The 27773-nt window shown below is 39.5% G+C and overlaps 1 protein-coding gene across 1 annotated transcript; it reads left to right on the forward strand.

Moving 5' to 3' along the window:
- The first annotated feature begins 10859 nt into the window (after nt 1-10859).
- Nucleotides 10860-22190, forward strand: DNTTIP2 (deoxynucleotidyltransferase terminal interacting protein 2). The gene is made up of 7 exons (NM_001075506.1): nt 10860-10960; nt 11851-13475; nt 14775-14913; nt 17535-17630; nt 18712-18876; nt 20084-20193; nt 21914-22190. The coding sequence occupies exons 1-7, from the start codon at nt 10889-10891 to the stop codon at nt 22005-22007; spliced, it is 2301 nt and encodes a 766-aa protein (NP_001068974.1). The 5' UTR covers nt 10860-10888; the 3' UTR covers nt 22008-22190.
- The last annotated feature ends 5583 nt before the right edge of the window (nt 22191-27773 follow it).

The following is a 27773-nucleotide window of genomic DNA, read 5'->3' on the forward strand; positions in this document are numbered from 1 at the left end:
ATTCACGAATATTCAATAAGTATTGAGCGATTGCCATGTGCTGGGCACTGTGGGCTCTGGAAGGAGGAAGGAGGGAGCACAGGGATGAAGAAACAATTAAGTAAAATATGCAATACTTGTTCCCTTCTAGTAACCAACTACAAGGGACTAAAAGCCAGAAAAGAGGTCAAAAAAATCTTTAGTTCAGGGGCAGTGTTGTCTATTTAGACAACTTTGTTTGAGATACAGTCTTAACTATTGAAAAGCAGAAGAGTATAACCCAAACTTGAAAGCTAAAAGAGACTGTGTATTATTTAATATGATTCCTCATTAGGTTAAGAACCAGAAAATAGCAAATAAGTTGTGACCTTTGGCATATACTGTTGGTCTCTGTGATTCTATAAATTTGTATCTGTGACCCAGATAGTTTGAAAAATTTTTTTTAAATCTCTTGTATCTCAATTAATACTTTTAAACCATGTATTTTAACATATGGTTTGTAAAACTAAGCTAATGATAATATATATATTTATACATACACACATATATACATACACACACATACACATACATATACATCTACACACATGTATGTAACTCATATAAAACTAATTTGCCCAAGTTTTTTCAGCTTAGGGAAAAGAGCTGTGATTCCATATTCAAAATAAACACATTAAAAATCAATATTATATAAACAAACAAGACTCTTCTCCTATCCTAAGTAAGGTTTTGTGGTTTACTAGTTGGATTATTCGGAGAACGCAATGGCACCCCACTCCAGTACTCTTGCCTGGAAAATCCCGTGGATGGAGGAGCCTGGTAGGCTGCAGTCCATGGGGTTGCTAGGAGTCGGACATGACTGAGCGACTTCACTTTGACTTTTCACTTTCATGCACTGGAGAAGGAAATGGCAATCCACTCCAGTGTTCTTGCCTGGAGAATCCCAGGGACAGGGGAGCCTGCTGGGCTGCTGTCTCTGGGGTCGCACAGAGTCAGACACGACTGAAGCGACTTAGCAGTAGCAGTAGTTGGATAATTTGATTAGAATTGTAATGTGAAATCAGCTGATTCACCTGCTAAAACTTGTTTAGACTTTCAGCTTCCTAAAGCCTTCTGTAGCCTTTATATTAATTGTATGTAATGTTATTAAGTATACATAGTTAACTTTTTAATTTAGAAATGTACATTTTTTCATGTAACATAAGTCTTAAATGCTCATTTTAATTTAAGCCTATACAGTGAATTGGGCAAGATATTTAACAAGGTACTTAAATATCACATTTATTATTTTTTAAAACCCTAGGCTTACAAAAGTGGATTTTTAAAAGGTTATTTTGAAAACAGGAAAAAAAAAAACAAAAACGTATATTGCCAATATATCCAGACTTCAGGGGGACCTTTTTGTGTGCTTTTTCACCAACTCTTGACAAGGAACCAATATTATAGATTTATTTCATGAAGAAGATCATGTATGGCTTTTTTTAAATGTGTTTTTTGTTTTGCTTCTATACCTTTAATTTCTGTTCTTGAATAACCTTTCTTTAAAAAACTGGTTTTTTAAGGCTTTATCTTCTAAGCTGATATTCACTTCTTTATTTGGTGAACTGTCAGAATATAGTGAATGCTTTCAAATATTGAAGGATTTAATGTTTAAAAAGCCATAAAATAAAGAGTGATGATACTACCAAATAATTGCTTAAAACTGAAAGCTAAGTGAGCAATAGTGTATATAACAGATTTGTTTTTCTGGGGAGATGTGTATCCAGTGACCCAAGGTATAAAGAATTTATATAACTTTTTTTCCAGTAAACATGACAAGAAGCTGCAGCTTATTATTATATGTCCAAAATACACTGGAGCCTTATTTTAAAATAATGTGCTGTAACTTGTAATTTGTTCTGTAATGAGTCTGTTTTGAATTCTCATCTAAGAAACTGTAGTCTAAAAAAGGACCCAGGTGTCTTATAAAATGTGTTTTCATGTAGTGTGAATTCTGAAGACCACATTGTGCCAGTATGATAATAGAGCATCCAACAACCGCTGCTAGAAATTGAATCACGAATAACAGCTAATAATTTTTCCATTCACAGGAACATTTAGACAGCTGTGTGAAATGAAAAGTGAAGTTATTCTATTATGAATAAATGATAAGACTTTTCCCTACCACAGCCTAATAGTAACTGAAATAGGATCTTGATTTTCAGTGATAAAGGTCTAAGGCTCATTTAATTGTGTCTCTTTTTAGAACCTAAAAAGTTCAAGTTTAGAACTTCTTAAGTTTAAACTTAAGAAAGTTTAGAAGTCTCTCTAACTTTTCCACCCAGATTCAATATTTAGGAATGTAAGCAGTTGAGAGAGAGAGAGAGAGATAGTGTGTGTGTGTGTGTGTATATACACAATATGTGAGTTTTATTTTTTAAAAATATGTACTATAACTTTTATTAATTTTTTATAGTTTTCAGAGTAAGAAATATACTTAGGAGGGGGAAATGTTTTAATTAGATAATTCTACTTTTATGTGTCTTTAGTAGTATACTATAAAGGCAAAATATAATGCATCATTAAATATTTATAAGTTTTAATTTTAACTATATTATGAACTTAAAGTATAAGTTGTATATTTTTTAATTGAGTTGTTGCAATAATTGTAAGCATCTTGAAACATTGATTTTGAACTGTTTAAATTCAAACTGAGTATGATTTGGAAATAAATTATGATAAAAATTTAAACTTCCAAGCCATAAAGTTATTCATACGTTCATTCAATAAAGATGTATTGAATGCCTGCTATGTGCCAGGCACTGTGCAAGGTGTTGGCAGAAAGACAGAGATGAAAACAGCCCTCTCTTCAAAGAGCAGATAAGTATATTTGAGGGGCGAGAGAGATTTCAATGTGAACAAGAGCAATAAAGGGCTGCATGTGTTGTTAATGATAAAAGCCGTGAAAGGGGAGTAGGGTCATATGGAAGGAATGGGACTGCTGGGAAGCAGAGTGAGAATACGTAAGAAAAATTCCCTGAAGAAACTAGCCTTAGAGTTAGGGTCATAGAGTGGGATGTGGGGTGTGCCTGGTTTATATTCAATAAATACACTTACACTGAATGATGAAACAGTTTATATATAAACTTCAGAAATTCAGTGAAAACACTTTCTTCAAGAGCTTATTCTTATCAGATAGAAAGGAATGGCTTCTAGTGAGACAAGAGTAGGTAAGGTTTGAAAAGTCACATTTTATAAAAGACAAAAACTTGTGCCAGTCCCCTAGACATGTTAGAGTATGTCTTATGTAGTTTCACTACCAGAAACGTCAGACAAAACCTTAATATGTATCCCTGAGCAATGAATAAATGTATAAAATGTTCTACAAGATTTTGGTCTGTGTTTTGGTTTCATTATCTTAAGAAGGTTCATGTTTTACAATAAGCATCACTTATTTGGACTTAGCTTTGTTTTCTCTATTTCTTTACTCACTATTGATTCTTGCATCCTATTCCATTCACATTTACTTTGTTCTTAATTATATCCTTAGTAATTCTTTCACTAAAAGTCTTTGGGCAGTAAACTTCCTAGGTTTTGTTTGTCTCAAAATGTCTTTGTTAACAATCTTAAATGGTCATTTGACATTATAGAATTCTAAGTTTCCAAACACTTTCTCTCAGCATCTTGAATATAATATTCCATTGATTTCCAGCATTTATACTCTTGCTAATGAGAATCTGGATTTTCTTCCCTAGAAATAATCTGTTTTTCCCTCTGGTCTCTTTTTTCATTTGAAATATTTGATTCATTTTGATATGTGTGGAATTAGAATAAAGCAAGAAAATGAAAACTGGCTTATGAGTTTTCTAATAACACCAAAAAAGTAACCATAAAGGAAAATATCAATAACCAGATTTAATCAAAATTAAAATCTTACGTTCTTAAAAATATACTGTCAAGAAAATGAAAATGTGAGCCACAGACTCAATGAAATATATGCAATAAATCTTATGAAAAATAAATTGGACATAAATTTTTTTAAGTTGAACTTCAAAAACAGCATTCAAGATAAGCCATAATGGAAAAAAATATAAAAAGAATGTGTGTGTGTGTGTATATATAAAACAATAACTTTGCTGTATAGTAAAAATACAAAATTGTAAATCTACTGCACTTCAATAAATTTTTTTAAAAACTTCAAACCTCCATCAAGAAAGTCAAAACACCATTAAGAAAGTCAAAAGGCAACCTAAAAACAGGATAAGATACTTGAAAATCATACATTTGATAAGGATCTTGCATCCAGAGTGTTTAAAGAACTTCTTACAGTTTAAGACAACCCAAGAAAAATTAGGCAAAATTTAGGACAGATTTTTTTCCCCCAAAGAAGACATGAATACTCAGTAAGAACATATAAGATGTTCAACATCATTAGTCATCAGGGAAATGCCAATTAAAACCATAATGAAATATCACCAAAGTACCTAAAATTTTTAAAGACAGTAGCAAGTAGTGGCAAGGATGTAGAGGAAGCAACTCTCACATGGTCCAGTAAAATGGTACAACTACTATGAAAAATTACTAGATTTCTTACAAAATGTACCATGTGACCCAGCAACTCCACTCCTAGGTGTTTCAGATCAGATCAGTTCAGTCACTCAGTCGTGTCTGACTCTTTGTGACCCCATGAATCGCAGCACGCCAGGCCTCCCTGTCCATCACCAACTCCCAGAGTTCACCGAGACTCACATCCATCGAGTCAGTGATGCCATCCAGCCATCTCATCCTCTGTCGTCCCCTTCTCCTCTTGCCCCCAATCCCTCCCAGCATCAGAGTCTTTTCCAATGAGTCAACTCTTCGCATGAGGTGGCCACAGTACTGGAGTTTCAGCTTTAGCATCATTCCTTCCAAAGAAATCCCAGGGCTGATCTCCTTTAGAATGGACTGGTTGGATCTCCTTGCAGTCCAAGGTACTCTCAAGAGTCTTCTCCAACACCACAGTTCAAAAGCATCAGTTCAGTGCTCAGCCTTCTTCACAGTCCAACTTTCACATCCATACAAGAGAAATCATATATCTGAAAAAGACATATACCAATATCTATAGTACTTTGGAATTCCGTGGTGGCTCAGAAGGTAAAACGTCTGCCTACCATGCAGAGACCCAGGTTTGATCCCTGTGTTGGGAAGATCCCCTGGAGAAGGAAATGGCAACCCACTCCAGTATTCTTGCCTGGAAAATCCCATGGACAGAGGAGCCTGGTAGGCTACAGTCCACAGGGTAGACAGGACTGAGTGACTTCCCTTTCACTTTCATACACAGTAATATGGATGAGTCTCGGTAATAGGCTGAGTGAAAGAAGCTGGACATGAAAGTACATTATTTCCTTTACATGAAATTTTTAGAACAGACAGTATTGACTGTATTATCTATTGCTGCACCTGGATACCTCAAGGCCTCTCAAAATGTTGCAGTCCCTGTCATCTGGGACTCCAGTCTCCTCTGTGTGCTTGATTGAGGTTGGTCTCCTTCCAAGCTTGCTCATGAGGTTGTTGACTGAACTCAGTTTCCTTTCTGGCTATAAGCCAGGGGCCTTCCTCACTTCCTTGCCACATGGCCGTCTCTATAGGGCAGCTCATAGCAACCAGTTACTAGCTTCCAACAGAATGAGTGAGTGAGAAGGTACAAGAGAGAAGCCAGCCTTTTTTGTAATCTCATCTTGAAAGTGACACCCATCACTTTTGTTAGGTTCTTTTCATTATAAGAAACTAGGTCTAGCCCATACTTAAGGGCATGAAGACCAGAGGATAGGATCAATGGAGACCATCTTACCAGTCAAACTTAATTTAAAAGTAATATTTTGTATGTAGTAATGTAAAGTGACCATGAATAGTATGTATTTTTAGGCATATGCACTAAAATTCTCATTGGAAAAGACCCTGATGCTGGGAAAGATTGAGGGCAGGAGAAGAAGGGGACAACAGAGGATGAGATAGTTGGATGGCATCACTGACTCAGTGGACATGAGTTTGGGTAAACTCCGGGAGTTGGTAATGGACAGGGAGGACTGGAGTGCTGCAGTCCATGGGGTTGCAAAGAGTCGGACACGACTGAGCGACTGAACTGAACTGAACTCTTACCTTTTGGTTAAAATTCCTGCAAGAGATTCAACCCTATAAGATTTTTAGTTAGTAAAATATTATGGGGGAGTTTCCCTTTAGGCCTGAGTAATAATTACTGTATTTTTATATTTACTGTATCTTCCCAAAATCCACTTTGGGAAAAGAAGAGAGCAGGTAAAGAAGGCAGAGATGGGGAAACATGGCAGACATGTTCAGTTCAAATAGAATACTTCACAGTTTTGCCCCTGATCAGCAGACCAGTCCAGTCTTCTTATATTACTAATATGTACTGACATTTTAATCTTAGTATTTTATTTTTGTTCTTGAACTTTTTAGATTCTAAATACTTGGGAGCGTTTTGCTTTTTCATTTTAAAGGGGCCATGCTTGTAAGTGAATAGTACACACTGGTTATATATTAATAATATTCTCCCAATTTTCTACACAACTCCTGTGATCTTAATTTTTATTTTCATGCATTTGTTCATGTTAAAGTGGTCATATATATTAAATGGTGTACATAAGTATATATTAAATGAGTTAATGCATGTAGTACCAGCATATAGTAAGTGCTCTACTGATTAGGAACTAAAAAGCCTCTTGATGAAAGTGAAAGAGGAGAGTGAAAAAGTTGGCTTAAAGCTTAACATTCAGAAAACTAACATCATGGCATCTGGTCCCATCACTTCATGGGAAATAGATGGGGAAACAGTGGAAACAGTGTCAGACTTTATTTTGGGGGGCTCCAAAATCACTGCAGATGGTGACTGCAGCCATGAAATTAGAAGACGCTTACTCCTTGGAAGGAAAGTTATGACCAACCTAGACAACATATTCAAAAGCAGAGACATTACTTTGCCAACAAATGTCCGTCTAGTCAAGGCTATGGTTTTTCCTGTGGTCATGTATGGATGTGAGAGTTGGACTGTGAAGAAAACTGAGCGCCAAAGAATTGATGCTTTTGAACTGTGGTGTTGGAGAAGACTCTTGAGAGTCCCTTGGACTGCAAGGAAATCCAGCCAGTCCATCCTAAAGGAGATCAGTCCTGGGTGTTCTTTGGAAGGACTGATGCTAAAGCTGAAACTCCAGTATTTTGGCCACCTCATGCGAAGAGTTGACTTATTGGAAAAGACTCTGATGCTGGGGGGGATTGGGGGCAGGAGGAGAAGGGGACGACAGAGGATGAGATGGCTGGATAGCATCACCGACTGGATGGACATGAGTTTGAGTGAACTCCGGGAGTTGGTGATGGACAGGGAGGCCTGGCGTGCTGTGATTCATGGGGTCATAGGGTCGGACACGACTGAGTGACTGAACTGAACTACTGATTACTGTAATTGAAGCTGTTGTCTTCTGCTGCTTTGATCTCCATTACCCACCTTGTTGCTTCACCTTCCTTCCTCTACCCCATCCCATCTCTTCAAATTTAGCATGTCTTCTGTTCTTTCTTACCTACTCCAACTTACATAGATTGATGTTCTCTCAGATCCCCTCCTTTTCTCTCCACTTTAATTCCCCTGCATTTACAGTCTCCTCTCTGCTTCAATTATCTACTTTTCCCTCTTGCCTCAAAGGAAGGAACATTCCTCTGTAGCTCCAGCTCCAGTTTTTTAAAAAATTCCATTCTTTAGCTGGGATTAGGCTCAGCTGCAAAACAGAAAATCCCAAAAAAACAGTGGTTTAAAGTGAGAGATGTTTCTCTCAGGTGAAACAGCTCTAAAATTAGTCTGTTTAGAATAAGACACTTGCTTCTTGGAAGAAAAGCTATGAGAAACCTAGACAGTATATTAAAAAGCAGAGATATAACTTTGCCAGCATAGGTCTGTATAGTCAAAGCTATGGTTTTTCCAGTAGTCATGAACAAGACCATAAAGTCTGAGCACTGAAGAACTGATGCTTTCAAACTTTGGTGCTGAGACTACTCTTGAGAGTCCCTTGGACAGCAAGGAGATCAAACCAGTCCATCCTAAAGGAAATCAGCATATTCATTGGAAGAACTAATGCTGAAGCTGAAACTCCAATACTTTGGCCACATGATGCAAAGAGCTGACTTACTGGAAAAGACCCTGATGCTGGGAAAGACTGAGGGCAGGAGGAGAAGGGGGTGACAGGATGAGACGGTTGGGTGGCATCACTGGATGTGAGTTTGTGCAAACTGGGAGACAGTAGTGAAGGGAGAAGGCAATGGCACCCCACTCCAGTACTCTTGCCTGGAAAATCCCATGGACAGAGGAGCCTGGTAGGCTGCAGTCCATGGGGTCGCTAAGAGTTGGACACGACTAAGCGACTTCACTTTGACTTTTCACTTTCATGCATTGGAGAAGGAAATGGCAACCCACTCAGTGTTCTTGCCTGGAGAATCCCAGGGACGGGGAGCCTGGTGGGCTGCCGTCTATGGGGTCGCACAGAGTCGGACACGACTGAAGCGACTTGGCAGCAGCAGCAGTGAAAGGGAAGCCTGGCGTGCTCCAATTCATGGGGTCACAAAGAGTTGGACACGACTGAGTGACTGCAACAACTGATACGGCAGTTCCCCAATTTGTCAGAAACGTTTTTGTCACTGCTCTGCGATCCTTAAAGCATGGCTCTCCTCTTCATGGCACAAGATTGCTGCTTGAAAACCAGGGAACATGACTCTCCAGGGAGTGGAATGAAGTTAAAGGCAAGGAGAACCTCCTCTTTTAAGAGGTCTCTAGAGAACTACCCCGGAGAAGGCAGTGGCACCCCACTCCAGTACTCTTGCCTAGAAACTCCCATGGATGCAGGAACCTGTTAGGCTGCAGTCCATGGGGTCGTGAAGAGTCGGACATGACTGAGCAACTTCACTTTCACTTTTCACTTCCATGCATTGGAGAAGGAAATGGCAGCCCACTCCAGTGGTCTTGCCTGGAGAATCCCAGGGACGGGGGAGCCTGGTGGGCTGCCGTCTATGGGGTCGCGCAGAGTCGGACAGGACTGAAGCCATGCAGCAGCAGCAGCAGAGAACTACCCAACACTTAATGATCTGTAATTAGCTCAAACAGCCGTATCTGTCTGCAAATAAAACTGTGAGAGGAGTTATTTAGCTGAGGGCAGTGTGCCCACTGAAAATTCTGTACTTCGTGACTTTAAGGCAAAAAAAAAAAAAAAATAGTTTTCTGTTATAAAGTAGGAGAGAAAAGATAACAATGAGGCGCGCGTTCTCATCGCCAACATCTGTTTACATCTTCATCCATTGCCCTCAAATATATTCTAGCTCTTCTTTCTCCATTCTGAAGGAAAAATCAAAAAGCTTTTCCTGGTTCTGGTCATTCTCTTTCTTTCACTGAAAATAAAAATCTTTTTTAAAAAAATCTCCTTTGCAATTTAACATTCTTCTATTCTGCTTATTCCCCATCCCTACTCACCATCTCACCTTTAAATTATATAGCTTCCTTCCTAACTAGTCGAGTTCCTGGGCATTTAGCAGACACATCTTTTACCCTAACTAGGGCTTTTATTTTATTTGACTTCACACGTAATACAAGAGTGTGTTGGGGGCGGGGGAATGTTTTTGTTTTTTTAAGGTGTTGGGACGGGGGAGCCTGGTGGGCTGCCGTCTCTGGGGTCGCACAGAGTCGGACACGACTGAAGCGACTTAGGAGCAGGAGTAGGAGGAGCGATAAATAATGCAAACGTCTCCTTTGGCCATAACCATGGCTACATTAAGTCTTTTGCTGAACAAACGAGAGGATAGATGTAGTGGGCACATGATGCTATTTTCGAATCCATTCGGGTGTAATGGGGACAAGGGCCCTAGATCATTGCGGGAAGGTCTCTCCCTGCACCAGCCTGGGCTGTCTTCTCCCGCACTGTGAGTGAGTGCAAGTGAGTGAAGTCGCTCAGTCATGTCCGACTCTTTGCGACCCCACGGAGTGTAGCCTACCAGGCTCCTCCGTCCATGGGATTTTCCAGGCAAGAGTACTGGAGTGGGGTGCCATTTCCTTCTCCAGGAGATCTTCCCGACCCAGGGATTGAACCCAGGTCTCCCGCATTCTCAGACGGTAGACGCTTCACCGTCTGAGCCACCAGCGAAGTCCCGCACTGTTGCTGCTGCTAAGTCACTTCAGTCGTGTCCAACTCTGTGCGACCCCCATAGATGGCAGCCCACCAGGCTCCCCCGTCCCTGGGATTCTCCAGGCAAGAACACTGGAGTGGGTTGCCATTTCCTTCTAAAATGCATTAAAGTGAAAGTGATCTCTCAGTCGCGTCCGTCTCTTAGTAACCCCATTGACTGCAGCTCCCAGGCTCCTCCATCCATGGGAGTCCCGCACTGTACTGAACTCTAAAACCGAGCCCTTCGGAATCCCGGCTCGGATTGCCTTGACCTAGGTCCGTTGGAGAAGACTCTTGAGTACCTTGGACTGCAAGGAGATCAGCCCTGGGATTTCTTTGGAAGGACTGATGCTAAAGCTGAAACTCCAGTACTTTGGCCACCTCATGCGAAGAGTTGACTCATTGGAAAAGACTCTGATGCTGGGAGGGATTGGGGGCAGGAGGAGAAGGGGACGACAGAGGATGAGATGGCTGGATGGCATCACTGACTCGATGGACGTGAGTCTGAGTGAACTCCGGGAGTTGGTGATGGACAGGGAGGCCTGGCGTGTTGCGACTCATGGGGTCGCAAAGAGTCGGACACGACTGAGTGACTGAACTGAGGTCTGAGTGGCCGAGGCGGCACGAGATTCTCTTGAGTTCCGAGATTCTCGCGGGAAACGCGAGTGAGGCGCATCTCTGACGTACTTCCGGGTCGCGGGACCAGAGGGAGGCTGCGGGAGCCACACGCCGGGAAGATGGTGGTTACTAGGTCTGCGCGGCCTCAGGCCAGGAACGAAGCCACGTCAGTTGAAAGCTTGCGGCAGAAGGTAGGAAAACTCGAAAGTCTCCCTCATTTCTTCTAACTGCTTCGCAGAGCAGTGCTGAGAAAGGTGGGCGGTGCAGGGGTCCAGTGGAGCCTTGGGGAAGGAACGGCAGAAAAGCCAGGACTGGCGGCGCGCTTCTGCATACCAGGCTCCTCTCTAAGCCTGTAGCTTCTAAAGACCACATTGGGATCTTTTAAGGTAATGTTTGGCAGGTAATAGGTTAGGTAACTTGATTTGCGTAGTTCAGCTCCGTAATGCAGATGCACTGCTCGCTTTTTAACCTTACTGCCAACGGAGGATTAATTTCGGCCGCCAATCGTGGATTGGAGAAGGCACCGTTTTCACGTGGGAAGACTGACTGTGCCTCGACAGCACTTCCTTCTGGAGGGGAGAGGACCGCGGTGACGTCACCTCGTAATTCAGTGGTGCTAATTGTCTGCTGCCTCTGATGCTGCGATGAAGCGAAGGGAGTATTAGTCCACGTAGATATGAAAAGTAATTTCATTGGCGTGTTTTCCTGAACACATCGTTGGTTTCTTTGTTCTTTTCCTGAATGTGTGTCGGAATGTTCTTTTCCTGAATGTGTGTCGGAATGTAGGTCCACCAAGCATTTGTGACCTTGCATGAGGAAGATTTTTATTTGCAGTTATTTGTTTCCTGAAGTCAGGACTGAGGTGAACGCTAGTGAGGCAGGACCTACAAATGCGAAGTCAGATCCAGTATCTAGCTATTGATTCTTTTAATTGTGGGTGGTGATGGTAGTTATTATTTTACATTAATTTTGTTTACTGAGTTTTTCCAGTGCCCCCTTAAAATTTGCTTTTGAAGGGAGTGCCTCATTCACTTTGCCCTTGTCCCAGCCCTACCTAAATTACAGTGTAATTGGCTTACAGAATTCTGCTGTCACAAGACTTCACGTGCACCCAAAAGGCAGGAAGGGGTCTTCACCTGATAACCCAAATACTACTGAATCACAGACCACTCCGGAACGAAGTCCAGCTCCTAAAACCAGGAAGAGTGGAACTACAGGCTCATTACCAGAAATGAACAAACCTGCGACGGATGGCGAGATCTCTGAAGCAGAGTCAGATTGTTCTTCTGTGCCTGAGGTCCAGGATCCTGTGTTCAGAGTAACTAGGAGAAGACAGATCTTAGTTGCAGGCACCCCAGTTTCTAGTGTAAGGAAAAGGCTGAAAATAACTCGGGTAAGTGAGTCTCATACTGAAGAAGTCGTCTCTGAAGCAGACTCACATGTTTCAGGTATTTCTAGAATTATGCCTCCCACAGAAATAACAACCAGAAGAAGTAAGGCTAAATCCCAAAGAGAGCCAAAGCAAGAATCCCATGTGGAAGTTATTTCTGATGCTGAGTCATCATGCTCAGACATTTCATTTTCTGGAATTGCAACTAGGAGAACAACAAGGAGTATGCAAAGGAAATTACAGGCACAAACTGAGGAGAATAATACTAAGATTGTACTGGAAAATGAGAAGGAAATCATACATACACCTGTGAATTTAGAGGATTCAGTTAACAGACGAACTTCTCGTTTACTAGCAAGATCACTTTCTCAGATAAATAAGCCAAATTTCTCTAATAATGAAATTTATAATGACCCTGATGATTCCTTCTTTGGAATTTCAGGAAAAAAACTAGCAGTGAAAAAAACCCGAAATTTTACCATAAGAGAGGAAAAGCAGGACAGTATTTCACCTCTCAAAGAAATAACAAAGCAGAATTGTAAAAGTTTAGATGAAGAAGCCAAAAAAATAATAGATGGGGGAAAAGAAGGTAATGAGAAGAACTCTCAGTTGAATCTTTCTGAATTTCAGGATACTGGCCTTCAGCAGTTAGTTTCTCAAAGGCATTCAACCCCTGAAAGTGACAAAACCACATCAGAGTCTTCAACTCTGAACCATGAGGCTGTGATGAAATCGTTAGCTCAGACATTTGCAGTTGTGGAAATGGACAGATGGAATGAAGAGAGAAAGAATGCCATAAAAACAAGTGACTGCTCAGAACCTGGTGACGGTAGTTATAGTGATAGTGATGAAGAGTGCACAGTTATAGGTGTTAGTGAAGACATGAGCAAAGAAAAGGAGGTAGATTCTGAGAGTGATACCAAACCAAGTAATCTTGAGTTCAACACAACTCAGGATAAAGATGATTCTGTTTTGTTAGTTCTCAGCAGTGATGAAAGCCAACAGTCTGAACACAGTGAGAATGAAGAGGACACCGTGTGTTTTGTTGAAAATAATGGTAACAAAGAGTCCCTAAATGGAGACTCAGAAAATCTGTCACATGACAATGCATTGTTTGTGATTGACACTACTCCCGGGTTGAGTGCTGATAAAAATTTTTACTTGGATGAAGAAGACAAGGCAGGTGAGGTTGCCACTGAGGAGGAGGAGGAGGAGGAAGAGGAAGAAAGTGAAGAAGAACTATCAGACCATGACAGAAATAAAGATAATGAGTTTAGTGATGAAGACAACTTGCTAAGTAACACAAAATCTAAACTGTAAGTTTTATCTTTTATTTTTTTAAAGTAAGCTTTTGATACGTGCTTCAAGTGGCAATAATTTACCATAGAAATATTACAAAGCATAGGAACTGAAAAAAAGTACTGCTTTGGGTTCTTTATCTGTCAGGGTTTCCCTTGTTTATGTGGGTGCCTTTGTTAGTCATATTTTTCCCACTGGTGAGAGCTAAAAGTATTCCGTTTGATGGTATATTAAAAATGATCTGTTAAGATTTTCTTGCATGATTATTAAGAGCAACATACAAAAGGGAAGGAAGGTAACTTGGCTTTTTTATGCATGTTGATTGTAGAGAAATTGAAAAATAGAGGAAAACTGAGAAAAATAGTAACCTATAATCCCATGTACTGCCATTAAAAAGCAGTCTTTGGAGGCGGTTTCTTTAGTTTTTCTGTTTTCCAAATTTGTTTTTCCCAGGCACAGGCCTTTGGTGGCAGTCTATCCACTGAAAATACAGGTATCCTTGGAAGGAACTGTACGTTAACAGATGCCCAGTCTTCACTGTAAACCAGTGGAATCTCCGAGACTAGTCTCAGGTGTACTGATTTTTTAGGAGCCACACCCTTTCCCCAGGATAACTGTAACATACACTCAGGGTTGAGAATCACTGCCAAGGCACTGTAATTGAATAGAGGTTGTTTATGGGAACTTTAAACTGCTCAGTTTATATGAATAATTAGGGAAGAAACTAAGTCCAAGTGTTTATATAAGTGTACTTATAAAAAAAGACTTTAGTAATTACATAAATACGGCAGAAGCCGAAGCCAACTGCTGAAGATTCTGATTTGGTGGATCTAGGGTATGACAGTTACATTTTTTTTAAGCTCTGGTGGAAAATACAGATGCTCACTGTTGTTTAAAACTCACTGATTTAGAGGCACTACTAAATGTCCTTAAATACTCAGGAAAAAATTCCAAGTTTGGATAACTTAGAAGTAAAGAGAAAAAGGCCCTGTCTCATTGGCTTTTGAGATGGAAAAATATGGACATTTATTAATTTACTACCTACATATGAAGTTGAGCTAAATGCCAGATGTATTTCCTTTTTTCTGTAACTCTTTCCTTGTAAAATACGTGTATGAAGTCTGTTGACATATAATATGGCCTTAATCCTCTTTTAAGAAAATTTGGGGAATAAATTTGGATGTGCTCTCAAAAGGCTTAATTCATTATTTATCCTATAATTTCTTCTAAATGAAAAGTCTCAGTTTTCATTTTGAATTGCTAAATGATCTAAAGATTATTTCTTAATCACTTAAAAGTGATCATTTCTCTTTCAGTCTGAAGTTGATGAGCAGCAGCATAGATACTGGACTGAATATTAAGGAGCTGGGTGGTTTGTATATTAATTTCAATGCAGACAAGGTACAGTTGAACAAGAGAACCCTAACACAGATGAAAGAGAAAAGGAAAGATGAGGTAAGCTGCACAGAACTCACCAGTCACTTCTAGAGATGATTAGTCCTTGGTAAGAGACTAGTTTTCCTGCAGTGAAACCACATTAGCCTACTGTGCTCCTTTTTTCTTTTATCATAAAATCCCAGCCAAAGGTGGTATTTGAAAACTAATGTAGGGTCAGTGTTCTTCTGGCAAGCACCAGTTATGATCCCAGAGTTTTTTCGTTTTTTCTTGCTATATTTTTCGTTCCTCACTGCTTTGGACTCTGTTAAAAATCTGAAAGCTGTGAGTACCCATTAACCCCACCGGGAAAAAGCATATGTGCTCATAGACATTAAATTGTATATATATTTTTAGAAGGAAATTACACGTTAGGTAACCTTACACAAGCCTTCAGTTTCTGCTGCCACCTTGAATGGCTTCCTCCTAAATCTGTAGTATTTCCTAGTCTTGCAGCCTACACAGGTCTTTAAACTCAGGTGCCTATTCTTTGTTCATTCAGATGCATTCAGGCACTTGACTTCACTAATTGCCCTTCTCTTCTTCCTTGCCTGAACCAGCTTCTCCTCTTGTATTATTTATCCTGGTTAATAACACCAAAATCTATTTCTCTTTTGTAATCAGTAACTAAGCTTAAAGGACAGTGCTCTTATATACTTTCTATTAATATTCCGCTCCCTCCTTTCCACCCCACTGTCACTGACTAGTGACATCTGTTTTACTTTTTGTCTAGACCACTGCATTGGCCTCCTCTTCTTCAAGCCGTCCTCAATGGTCTTGCTAGATTTCTCATTCTAAAAACACAAAATACCATCTGACCATGATACTCTCCTGTTTAAGTCCTTGAGTGGTTCCCCAGAGCCTTTCAAGGTGCCTCTGTTCCATCTGGCTCTGTCTGCCTGCTGTGTTCTTAGCACTGGAAAAAAACAGGATTTCTCAACCTTAGCAAAGCTGACGTTTGGGCCGGATAATTATTTGTTGTGGGAAGATGTCGTGTGTGTTGTAGAATGTTTAGCAGCATCCCAGCCTCTACCCCATAGGTGCCAATAGCATCCATCTCTACCAGTTCATGCCCCCCACCTCAGAATGTCTTCAGACATTGCCAGTTGCTCTCAGTTGAGAACCACTCTAAACCCTACTATAGTACTTGATACACAACCAGCTCTTAATAACCTATAAAATAAATGTCATGCATTCTTCTCTGACTGATAGGAAAGTCTAGACCACTACTGTGCTACGCAGCAACTTCTAGTCCTAAATTTGAATTGAAGATTTAATAATTGCAAATGTTATTGACCAAGTTAACATTTGCTACGTTCCTGTGAACTGTTTTGCGGGCTAACAGTTTTGTGAACTGTCTTTAGTTCTTGTTCTAGGGAAATGACTAATGAGTCTGAGGTTCCTTTTAGTCACATACACAGTATTAAGACAGTATTTAATTACCCTAGGCAAGTAATCAAAAAATGCAGAAGACATTTAGGAAAAGATAACAGATTTGACTAAAGTTTTTAAACTTAGGCAATTAAAAACATCTAAACAAAGATAAGTAAAAGGCCATGGGTTTAATACCACTAAGATACAGAATATAATTCTTCAAATTAATAAGAACACAACCTTGTATAAAAATAAAAAAGAACACCGCCCCCCCCCCACCCCGACCCCAAACAGATGCAGGCGTTCCACGGAAGAAGACTTATACACAGCTAAAAAAAAAAACACAAAAGGATGATCAGCAGCAAATGGAAACATTCATGAGGTACCACTGACAAAACACAGAGATAATCACCAGTGTTAGCTATGTTAAAAAAAAAAAAAAAAGGTACTGATTACCTTCTGGTAGGAGTTTATACTACTTGGATTCAAGGCAATTTAGTGGTACCTATCAAAATTTAAACAACACGTTTTGGAATCTGTTTTACAGAAATAATCACAAGTATTCAGAGATGTTTATAATATTTAATGGAAAAAAATTTAATAGAGACTTAAACTAAATATCAAGAAAAATTGTGCATAACAGCTATGAATGAAGTTGATCTTTGTATGAATTGACATTGAAAGAACATCTTTGATATGTTGTTGAGTTGCAAAAAGCAGATTTGCTTGATGGTATGATTTAATTGGTGTACCATTAAAAGCATGTGTTGTTTAATCAAAATCTATACTGCTGTTCTTATCAGAAGTCTAGCTGGTCTCAGATCACATAAAGCTGTTTTGTCAACATCAAAAGAGCTTAGGCTAGTCAGGTGTTTTTTTGTTTTTTCAGGAAGTTCCAGAACACTATAGCATTGTTTCTGTTGTCTTTGTTTTCCAATTGGTTGGTGCAGGTGGCTGGTTGCAAACCAATGAAATGCGAGTGGACACATTAATGTATGTCTGGTGTGTGCAAATTCAAATTAGAAAAAGAAATTTGAATGAATATTAATTTTAAAGATACCCTAAAATAACCCTTCAGTTTGTCTCCTAAAGCATTTTTATTTTTATATAATTTATAGATTTAAGAACAGGAACAACTTTGCAGTAGTATATCTGTCTATAAAGAAGGTTAATGTATCTGGAGTCATCAGTGTGGGAGATGTTTCCTTTTTAAGGCAAAAATGTTGACATTTTGACATTATTTTAAAACCAGTTTAATATATTTGTAGCTTCTGCAGAAAACTGTCATTACGCCTGAATTTGAAAAAAACTACTGTGTCCCACCATATAGTGAATCAAAATATAAACTTCAGAAAAAACGCAGAGTAAGTACAGTGATTCTTACTTAGAGCATTTAATGTGTTTGACTATATATATATATATATATATTCAGCTTGTCTAACATGGTTGTACAATTAAAATATATGTTTCCAAAGAAAATTATCACAGGTAATTAAGAGCCCATAAAATATGGTTTCATAAACACATTTCATGTAAATTTTCACGAAGTGAAAGTGCAGCGATTGGTGCACTTGGATACAGCTCTTTTTTCCCTTCATTAAAAACAGTGGCAGCCAGCATACGTGGTCACTGTCCACACCATACTGTGTCGTGGCTTATAGGTACTGGTCACAGAAGGCTGGGAACTCTGTTGCTGGCTCTTGAAGTAATGTCACCAGCTAAAAACACCAGCCTATTTAGTCTGCCAAATGAGAGCAAGGAATTTCTTGAGTAAAAAACAGGGGACTACTTCCATTTCAACTAGTAAGCATAAAGAAATTATGGATGGTACACAAGGAAATTTGAGGATGGTGCTCCAGTAATGTCACTGATATGACCAGAGCACCCTGGCAGGTGGTAAACATTAATATTTGCTGATGAACAAAACAATGAAATGGAGCAAATAACTTGCTGTAAATTTTCCAAAAAACAGAAAGATTTTGAATTTTAGAAATAATACAAATTCTGGGCATGTTGGAGAGAGTAACTTTTAAGAGACAACTGGGTGACTGAATAAAAATGTTAAATGTTTATAGAAAGGCTCCAGATGTAAGAATGTTTTTATACTTTACCTCTTGTAGGATATCTCAGACAATAAAACATCGACATTGTCGGCTATTCTCCCAACAAGTCAGCAGTTCTTACTGAGATACAAAATTAATTTTAAGGAGCCGTCATTTATGACACTGATAGTGCTGTGTCTAACGTATTGAGAGAAATGGATTTTTGTCATTTAATTCATTTTATGAAAGGTGTATCTGGAGACTAACATATACATTCCTGTTAAGTAACCTTACTTGGTTTTAATTCATGAAATTTTCTTCATAATATTGAAATGAGGTGTAGTTATACACTACTTATTAAAAATGAGAATTTTCTAATTGTTTTTGAAATTTTGAATTTCAGCAAGAGCGACAAAAAACAGCAGGTGATGGATGGTTTGGTATGAAAGCGCCAGAACTGACAGATGAACTGAAAAATGATCTCAAAGCACTGAAGATGAGAGCTAGCATGGACCCAAAAAGGTTTTACAAGAAAAATGATAGAGATGGCTTCCCTAAGTACTTCCAGGTATAAAGCAAACAGAGTAATGGTAGTGGTGATGTGAGGATTTTAGTCTGGAAAACACTACAGTGACTTGTTTCCTCTTAAATGTGTATTTACAGTGTATATCTGCTTGGACCATATAATGGCCAGAACCCAGTTCAGATAGCCATCAGCCTGTAATGGCTTTCCTTATCAAAATACAGTGTTCCAAATGGTAACTAGGTTTCCAGATGAGCTCTGTGAATATGGAACCTGTAAGATGGGTGTACCGTGTATTAATGATACACCTCAGTGGTATCAAGATATTCAGTAATACCACCAGTGATTCTTTGTAACCTGTAGGATAGAATCTCTATCCTATGATGTAGCCCTTTACAATCTGCACCCACACCAATTCACTAATCCTTATTTTGGTCACATAGCCCTCTAAGCTCCAACACACTCGGCTGCTCAGTCTTCTCGGGATATGCACTGGCTGGCCTAGTCATTCTCACTTTAGTGTTTGGCTCTGCCATCTCTGCTTGGTGAAATTTTACCCATACAAGTCCAAGCGAAAATGTCATCCTTGTGAATTTGGTAGAATTGGCCACTTTGTTTTCAGAGAATCTAGAGTGTTTTGTTCAAGATAATACTAGGTTATGCTTTCATTTTTAGCCGTGTCTCTTTGGATCTTCTATAAAACTGGCCACTCACTAGCAGGGACCAGATACTCTTTGTTTCCCTAACCCTGGCCCAGTTCCTGGCACATAACAAACATTGTATATTTTACTTGGTTGAATGTATGAACAAATGCCAAGTGTTCAGTAAGAAGGTTCTAAGCTGGCAGCATTTATGATAACCTAGGAGATCTAACAGGTATATAGTAGAATGTGTGTATCAATCTCGTTAAATTGGAAAACTAAAAAGGTGTTATTTTTATCTGTCCCATTTTTCTTCTGTTTAGACTATTCATCAAGAATTTACAGTCTAGCACTTACATAGAAGGAATTTTAGTTTTACTCAAAAATTTTAATGAAGAAATGTCACTAGTAGGACCCAGTGCAGGTTGAATAAGTGATTTTTTTTTTAAGAAATGGCAAAACTAACTTTAATACTGGTAAAATATAAGCTGTGTTTTCCATTCCTTTCTATAAATAAACTTTGTTAGAGCTCCCCTGAGATAAGACGACAGCTTGACTTTCAGGTATTGCATGACTTATTTCAATCACTTATTTCAATCATTCATTCATAGATTGGAACCATTGTTGACAATCCTGCTGACTTCTACCATTCACGAGTTCCCAAGAAACAAAGGAAGAGAACTATTGTGGAGGAACTGCTGGCTGATTCTGAGTTCAGAAGGTAAAGGAATTTATGTTTCACTTTATAATATATGTTTTCCTTTAGATTGTGCAAAAACTTTAAATTCAAGATGATTTTTAAATGCTTTAGCACAGTTTCTCAACAGAACTATTAGGTATATTGGGTGGGATAATTCTTAGGGAGGACTTTACACTGTAGGATCTTTAACAGCATCCCTGGTGTCTGCCCATTAGATGCTGGTAGCGCACTCCTCTCCGTCCCAATTCATGACATTCAAAAATGTCTTCAAACGTTTTCAGATGTTCCCTGGCGTGCAAAAGCATTCTCGATTCAGAACCACTGCTTTAGAAGGAAATGAGACTAACTAGAGGAGGAACCCACAAAGGAGACCAGGAAAGAAGTCAGGGAGGCAGGAAGAAAACCAGGAGAGCAGTGTCATAGAAGTTAAGGAAAGAAGGTGTTAGAGGCAGGTAGAAAAGCCAGAGGGAGTGGTTAACAGGAATAAATGCTGCTGAGAATGCAAGTGAGCTAAGAACTAAGATCTTCCTCTGAATTTACTACGTGGACGTCACAGTAACCTTGTCAGGAGTTTTTAGGGGAGTGGTGGGGAGGAAACTAGACTGGACGGTACTTGAGAGTGAACTGAAGAAATAAGAGATGTTGTGAGCAAGACAAAAGAGGCACAGCTAGTGAATGGAGCTGGATTTTTTTCCCCCTGAGATGGGGGCAGTTAAGTATGTTTAAATGTTCTTGAAGCAGGTATGTGTATAGCATAGATTTAAAAGCATGCCTCATATAGAAACTTCTGCTGAACTTCCAGACTGGTTTAATAGCAAAAGTGAAAATATTTATCAGGGATTTTTAAAATTATTTTAATATATAGGCATGGAAAACAAATTTAATTCAAGTGTTATATAAACTTTTTCATGATTCTAGGTAATGGTGAAACTTTTAGAAATAAGCAAGGCTCTTTTCTCACTTATTTCTCTCTCCCTGGAAATCTCATCCCCACAAAGTTGTATTAATCTGTATACTGTTGACTTTCAAATGTATGTATAGTCTGGATCTCTCCTGAGTCCAGAGCCACATAACCTGCTGCTGCCTCAGGAACATCTAATGAGTATCTCATAAGCCCCTCTGAGAGCTAACTTGGGGTCTCCTGACTTCGTCCTTCCTATACATTCTAGTCCTCTCCCAGTGTCCTGTTTCTCATGACTGAATGGCATTGCCCTCCATCCCTTAGGGCAAGTCCTTAACGCCACCTTCTCCCTTCAGTCCCATGTTCAAACTGTCAGATTTCCTCCCATTTTCCTATTTCTTAAGCTTGTCTCTTTCTATCCCACAGAGGTGTCGAGTACAAGGTGATTGAGTCTTTGCTTACTTCATATATTGACCTACATTTTGTAATCGTGATAGCAGTCTCAGAAATTACAGCATGGGTCTCTAGTGGTTCAAAGTTTGCGAAAGCCTGCCTCTACCATGGCCACTTTTTTCTCACTAGACTACAAGCTCTGAGGGCAGGGACTATGGCTGGCTAGTTCACTGCTCTGTCTCCAGCTCCTAGTATGGCTTCTTATTCATGATGGAACTTGGTACAGATGTGATGGATAGTGAAAATGCAAAAAAAAAAAAAATTTAGAAGCACTTGCCCATCACCCCCACCCGCCTCTGCCCCCCAAACACCACCAAAAAGTTACATTAACTTCTAATGTCTGGTATGTCATACTTTAGAACTTAAAGGTTTGGTTTTTCTTTTTAGATATAACCGAAGGAAGTACTCAGAGATAATGGCTGAAAAGGCAGCAAATGCAGCAGGAAAGAAGTTTCGAAAGAAGAAGAAGTTCCGTAATTAAGATTCACCGAGCAAATCACAAAATTGTACATCTCCTCTTTATTTATTTACTAATTTAAAAATTAGCACGACTGTCACATAAAGTAATATAGACTGGCCCTATTGGGGGGTTTCTCGTTAAAATTTGATTTGAGAGAGAATCAGTCACATGCCACCCGGAATAAAAATAGGTGTGTCTACAAAAGATCCACTCATGTTTAGACCCTTTGAGGAGGGTAAAAAGGAAAAGAACCTCAATCAATATATTTAGAAAATACAAAGTTTGCTAACATTCAAAAAATTTAAAGTATTTTCAAAGCTACATAAGCAATACTGTAATTATTATGTAGAAGTGTACATAGGGAGATGATGCCCTGTGTCAGTTGCACATTCAAATCCAGAAAACTGGTAAAGCTGGGATACAGAGATCTTGTTGCAAGTGTAAAAGTCATAGTTGAAATCAAAGAAATGTTGTAAGTGTTGGAGCGTGTGTATGTTAATATATGACCAAAGAACTAAATGAAGCTATGAAAAGGACTTAAAAGATAGACTACTTGGAAAGTTTGGGTTAAAGGTAGAAGCAGGAGAGCTATTTTCTTTCCTTAGCAACTGAAACAGGAGGTAAGATAGATTTTTATCCATATTCAGGGTTGTGTTCCAGTGAATAGTATTCAAATAATTTTAACTTGGCCAGGAGGTAAAGTCTCCAGTGGCAGAAATATGCATCCTTGCTAAGCAACTCATGACACCCAAGGAACACCAGTCATTTCTATTCATGCTTCTTGGTGGCTTATTGCTTCCTTTATGTCGTTATTCACGGGACCTCTGTTTTCTGCCGAACTGCTTTCTTGGGATTTCAGTAAATAAGCAGCTTCCTATTTTGTGTTTACTGCTTAGCATCACAAGCAGCCTAGTAATAAAACTAAATGACATTTATAGGCAGAGTGAGGGAAGCATCTGTTCTCTTTTATAGTAAAGCTTTTATTTCAAGAGTATTAAGTTTTACGTTAAGGACCTGCTATGAGAGAATTAACTATCAAATCAAGAAGCATTTACCCCATACACATTCTTCCAGAAGGAGACATTCTTAGCGGAACGTTTCTTCAACTCATGCTGCTGGGGTGTTGGAACACTCAAAACTGGTGGCCCTTTTGTATTGTGTTTCTCTGTGCAACTGAGAATTTACCCAGTTTTTTCTCAGGCTGAAGGGGATGGGTCAACTTTTTATCTGTCTAACCTGCGTGCTGGTTTCTGACTCACGAAGCTAGAATAGGTTGAATTATCTGGTATTCAAAACTGCAGTTATGACAGATATTTCGGACACTGTAGTGCATTTACAGGGAACACAAAATTGGAAATCTCCAATCCTTCCCACACAGGGCAGCATTTGAGCTTTCTAGATTGGGAAGCAGTGATAAGAACTAAACCTAGGTGCCAGCCTCACTAACCCATGTCAGAGGTGCTCACAAAATGTATTCTGAAGATAGCTGACCCTTGAACAAAGGGGTGAGGGGCTCTGAGCCCCAAGCAGCTAAAAGTCAAAAACTTAAAGTAGGTCCTCTATATCCACGGGTCTTCATCTGAGAACCAACTGGTCAACTCCTGCAGAACATGTAGTACGTTAGTATGGATTTACTGGAAAACCTATGTATAAGTGGACCCACCCAGTTCAAACCTGTGTTGTTCAGGGGTCCACTGGATTTACTTAGTTAAATTGTAACATGCTCTTTTTTTGTCTCCATTGATTCTTTAGTTTTTTTTTTAAAGTTTATACTTTATTCAGATTTTCTTAGTTTTTTACCTAATAATCTTTTTTTTCCAGGATATTGCAATCTTTTTTTTTTTTTTTGGCTGCACTGCAAATTATACAGAATCTTAGTTGCCTGACCAGGTTTCGAACCTGCACCCCCTGCAGTGGGAGCATGGAGTCTTTACCATTGGACCCCCAGGGAAGTCCCTTTATTTATGTATCTTTTTAAGTCACATAAATAACTTGGAACAAAGTAAAGAGTTAACAAATGTAAAATACCTTATTCAGTGAAATACTGAAATAAACTGAAATACTTCAACTGAAAGTCAATTTAAGTCACCTTTATTAACATTTTCTTTAAGGGATTAAAACTGGTAAGATCCATAGCTGTATCTCAGATATGATCTTCACAAGTTAAAATCTTCAAAACACAGTATAGAAGTATATCTAGGTAAAGATGAGAAGGAAGTTTCTTCGTGCCCTCAGGCTTCTACAAAAATCTATGTTTGAATAATGGATGTATTTATCTTGTGTTTTTTTTTTTTTAAGCAAAACAACCATTGAGAAACAGGTTTAGTGACTTTGGCTTATGTCAACTAAACTCAGTTCACTTACTGGACCTATTTGAAGGCTAATGACTATCAGAAGTACTATGACTTCTCAACTCAAAAGCATTATAAAGTGTACCAAATGCTGATACAGTGTAATGAAAGAAGAGCCTTCAGAATACCTTAAGGAGCTCCTGAAAGATCCCTGAAATGCTTTTAAGACAACTTATTAAAAACATAGTCTGCAATGCTAGTTTTGATTGTTTTGTTTTTGGTTTCTTTTGGCGGGGGGGATTGCTTTTCCTAAAGTAAGGAAATTAGGGAAAGGAAAACGAAGATGGAAGAAATTAGAAAACTAGCAGTTGATGAAGGCAGGTTCTCAGCTTCCTAGAATCTTAACACAAAAATCCGCTCTGTTCAGTGTTCTGCCGTGAGATTAAAAACAACTGCTTTAGAGAAAACCATTATACCTATTTTTTAAGACCCGAGGAAATGTCTCATGGGTTCCCTAACGGCTGTCAGACTACAAGCCATGCTTGGCTGTTCAGAGAATAAATAGCAGGCTTTTAAAAGGAAGAAAGCCTGTACAGAAACATTTAATGAAACTTTGAGCAACTGGGATAAATTCAAGGGGTTGCATTCTAAATATAGCAAATATAAGAAAAACTCATGAAAAAATTTTCAGTACCATCTCTGGAATGTGTGCAGGTGCTCATTCAGTTCAGTCTCTCAATGACAACTACTGTTTAGAATAACCAACTACATCTTATTGAAAGCATGCAGTTAGGATTAACAAAATGATTACAAACTCCCCAAAGCATCTGACTAGAATGTAAAATTCAGGTGCATTCAAATTATAATTTATTTCCCTGAAGCAGGGTCAGTAGCATGACTTGTCTTAAGCAGATCGGTGTTTTATCAGAGTTGGAATGTTTCAAACTATGAAATGCGGGTTTAGCTAACTATGGAGGTGGTTCTGAAATGTAAAGTTACCAATAAACACTGAACACCAGCTGCGAGAAAGGGGAAACTTATAGGTTCAGGTGATAGGTGTTCATTCGTTATCACTGTGTAACAAATTGCCCCAAGACTCAGTGATTCAAAACAGCCACTGTTTTACTCAGTCTCATGATTCAGCCGGCCAGGGCTGGGCTAGATGGCTTGTACTCCACATGGTATCAGGTGAGGTCATTCAGCTGGCGGCTGAGCAGATCTAGAAGGCCTAACACATTCTTGAAATTTATCTTCAGTTTAATGGTAGTACAGCATAGAAGGGCTTCACCAGTGGCTCTGCAGTAAAGAACCCGCCTCCAGCCTGCAGGAGACACATGAGGGTAACAGGCAGGAAGGCCAGGGGTCTCCAAACGAAGAAAATAGCCTGCAAGTGTCAGACATGTTTATCTCTCTCAAGCGGCAAATTTAAAAGTAGGTTTCTCTTAAAAGACTGTGTTGCCATAATGACACCTGGTTTCACCTGAAGTTAACTATTGTCAAACCTAGAGATAACCAATATATTTCTCTTATGGAAATGTTTGTCTTAAGCTATGCTAATGTACTATGCATTTACCCCAAACTCTGTCAAGTCAGTTCCGCCTCTTGGCTCAGAACCTACTTGACAAACCAGTATGTTATACTCAGATATTGTTCCCCTAATTTATGTAAATGAAACTATTTGTATGGTGATCTGCCCTTCTTCAAGTTAATCATTTTATGGCCCAAGATGAACCATTTGGTGCCAAGATTATCCCAAAATGCATCTTATGGGTGAGGGGCCTGGTGCCATTCTGAGTCTTAAGACATTCCTTTCTTTTATTAATAGACTGCTAGTGACTATATAACATCCAGCTGAAGACTAGCAGGGGGGTACTCTTTCTGCCCCCTTCTGATGCCTATGTCAGAAGCTATCTCCTTTATACTTTAATAAAACTATTACACAAAAACTCTGAGCGATCAAGCCTCGTCTCTGGCCCCGTGTTGAATTCTTCTCCTCCGGGGGCCAAGAATCCCAGCGTCTTTGCATGATTCAACAACAACCTTTCACACATGGGTTCGATCCCTGGGTCAAAAGATCCCCTGGAGTAAGAAATGGCAACCCACTCCAATATTCTTGCCTGGAGAATCCCATGAATGGAGGAGCCTGGTGGGCTATAGTCCATGGGGTCACAAAAGAGTGGAACACGACTTAGCGACTAAACAACGGCATAGAAATTGGCTAGAACACCAAAACATGACCCACACCTTTTGTGTGGGGCTGCACAGTATTTAGGATGTCCTGCTCTTCTCCATCTGCCTCCTTCCTAGTTAATCCTCCTAAGGGAAGAGGAGTTGCTAACCAGATTGAGGAGAGCCCAAGATACCCATTAGGCTGTACTTTCACAAATAAACAGGGCTGATGTATTAACAGGTCAGAAACCACCTGCAGTCGGTCTCTCTTGCCCTGTTAGGGGGCAGGCCTATCATTCTCTCTTCCAAATGAAGTGGGAAATCAGAGTTTGGGCTTTCCTCAGCCAGGCTTTCTCTATGAAAGGTAGGGGATGACAGGGGCCTAAGTCATTCAATCGCAGCTTAACTGAGAAGTCTGCAGTCATGGTGCTCTTCTAAAGCTATTACATGAGTGGTATACTTTGTTTTCCATTGATTCATCTTCCTTTTGGTTACAACCTCCTGGGCAGAATTGCAAAGCAGAAGTTGGTATGGTTCAGGTGCCAAAATCTTGACCTCAGATCCCATGCAATGTACTCAAATTCTGAGGTCTTGTTCATTAAGGGAAGAAAAGTGAAATATGAAAACTATAATTAGATTTAGGTCAATTACCATATGAACTTTAGCTCCCCAAAACAGTGAGGATGATTACAAATGACTGAGAGGTCTTCCTCAACCTTTTTCAGTGGCAGGAGAGAAATATGTGCATGCAGTCATCTATATGAAGAAATGTTTATATGAAGTTTTGTTCAGTCCCTCCCTCCTACATCCACTCCTCCACCCCCGTAACTCAGGGAAGTTCACAGGAGTAATGTACTGAGAGCAAAAACAAGGCACACACTATAGTTAATAAGATTTTTCTATATGTTAAGGTTTTATCAGGGAAACCTATTTTTTTCCCTTAAATGTATGTGTATACATTTTTATGTGTACACAAATCAAACTGGCTGGATCTGAAGCAGAGCTAGGAGAACAAGTCACGGCTTAATTCTGTAATGTAAAGCTCACCCAAACTTGGGCTGATGGAGCTGTAACATCTGCCCTTCCAGCCAAGTCTGCCACTTAACCTGCTTCAACTGTCCGCTGCCCCCACCTGCCGGGGCGGGGGGGTGGGGTGCAGGTGGCTGTCCAGGTGAGGGGAAGAAAGCACACAACCGGCCCGGTGCCTCTCCTCAAGCTTCGGAGACTGCTGAATCATGACTCAACCCTGTCATGTTTTACCTGACTGTAGTCCTTTAAGGTGACTCTTGGTTTTTCCTTTAGTGAAAATCATTATCCTGATCTGTCC

This window comes from Bos taurus, chromosome 3 (genome assembly GCF_002263795.3).
Source record: "Bos taurus isolate L1 Dominette 01449 registration number 42190680 breed Hereford chromosome 3, ARS-UCD2.0, whole genome shotgun sequence".
Classification (NCBI taxonomy): Eukaryota; Metazoa; Chordata; class Mammalia; order Artiodactyla; family Bovidae; genus Bos; species Bos taurus.

What these genes read in the sequence shown, in the direction of transcription:
- DNTTIP2 (NM_001075506.1), top strand. Translation starts at nt 10,889, where the DNA reads ATGGTGGTTACTAGGTCTGCGCGGCCTCAGGCCAGGAACGAAGCCACG. An exon ending in AGTAACACAAAATCTAAACT is followed by an intron (nt 13,476 to 14,774) that starts GTAAGTTTTATC and finishes TTTCTCTTTCAG; the next exon opens with TCTGAAGTTGATGAGCAGCA. An exon ending in GCTTCCCTAAGTACTTCCAG is followed by an intron (nt 18,877 to 20,083) that starts GTATAAAGCAAA and finishes ATTCATTCATAG; the next exon opens with ATTGGAACCATTGTTGACAA.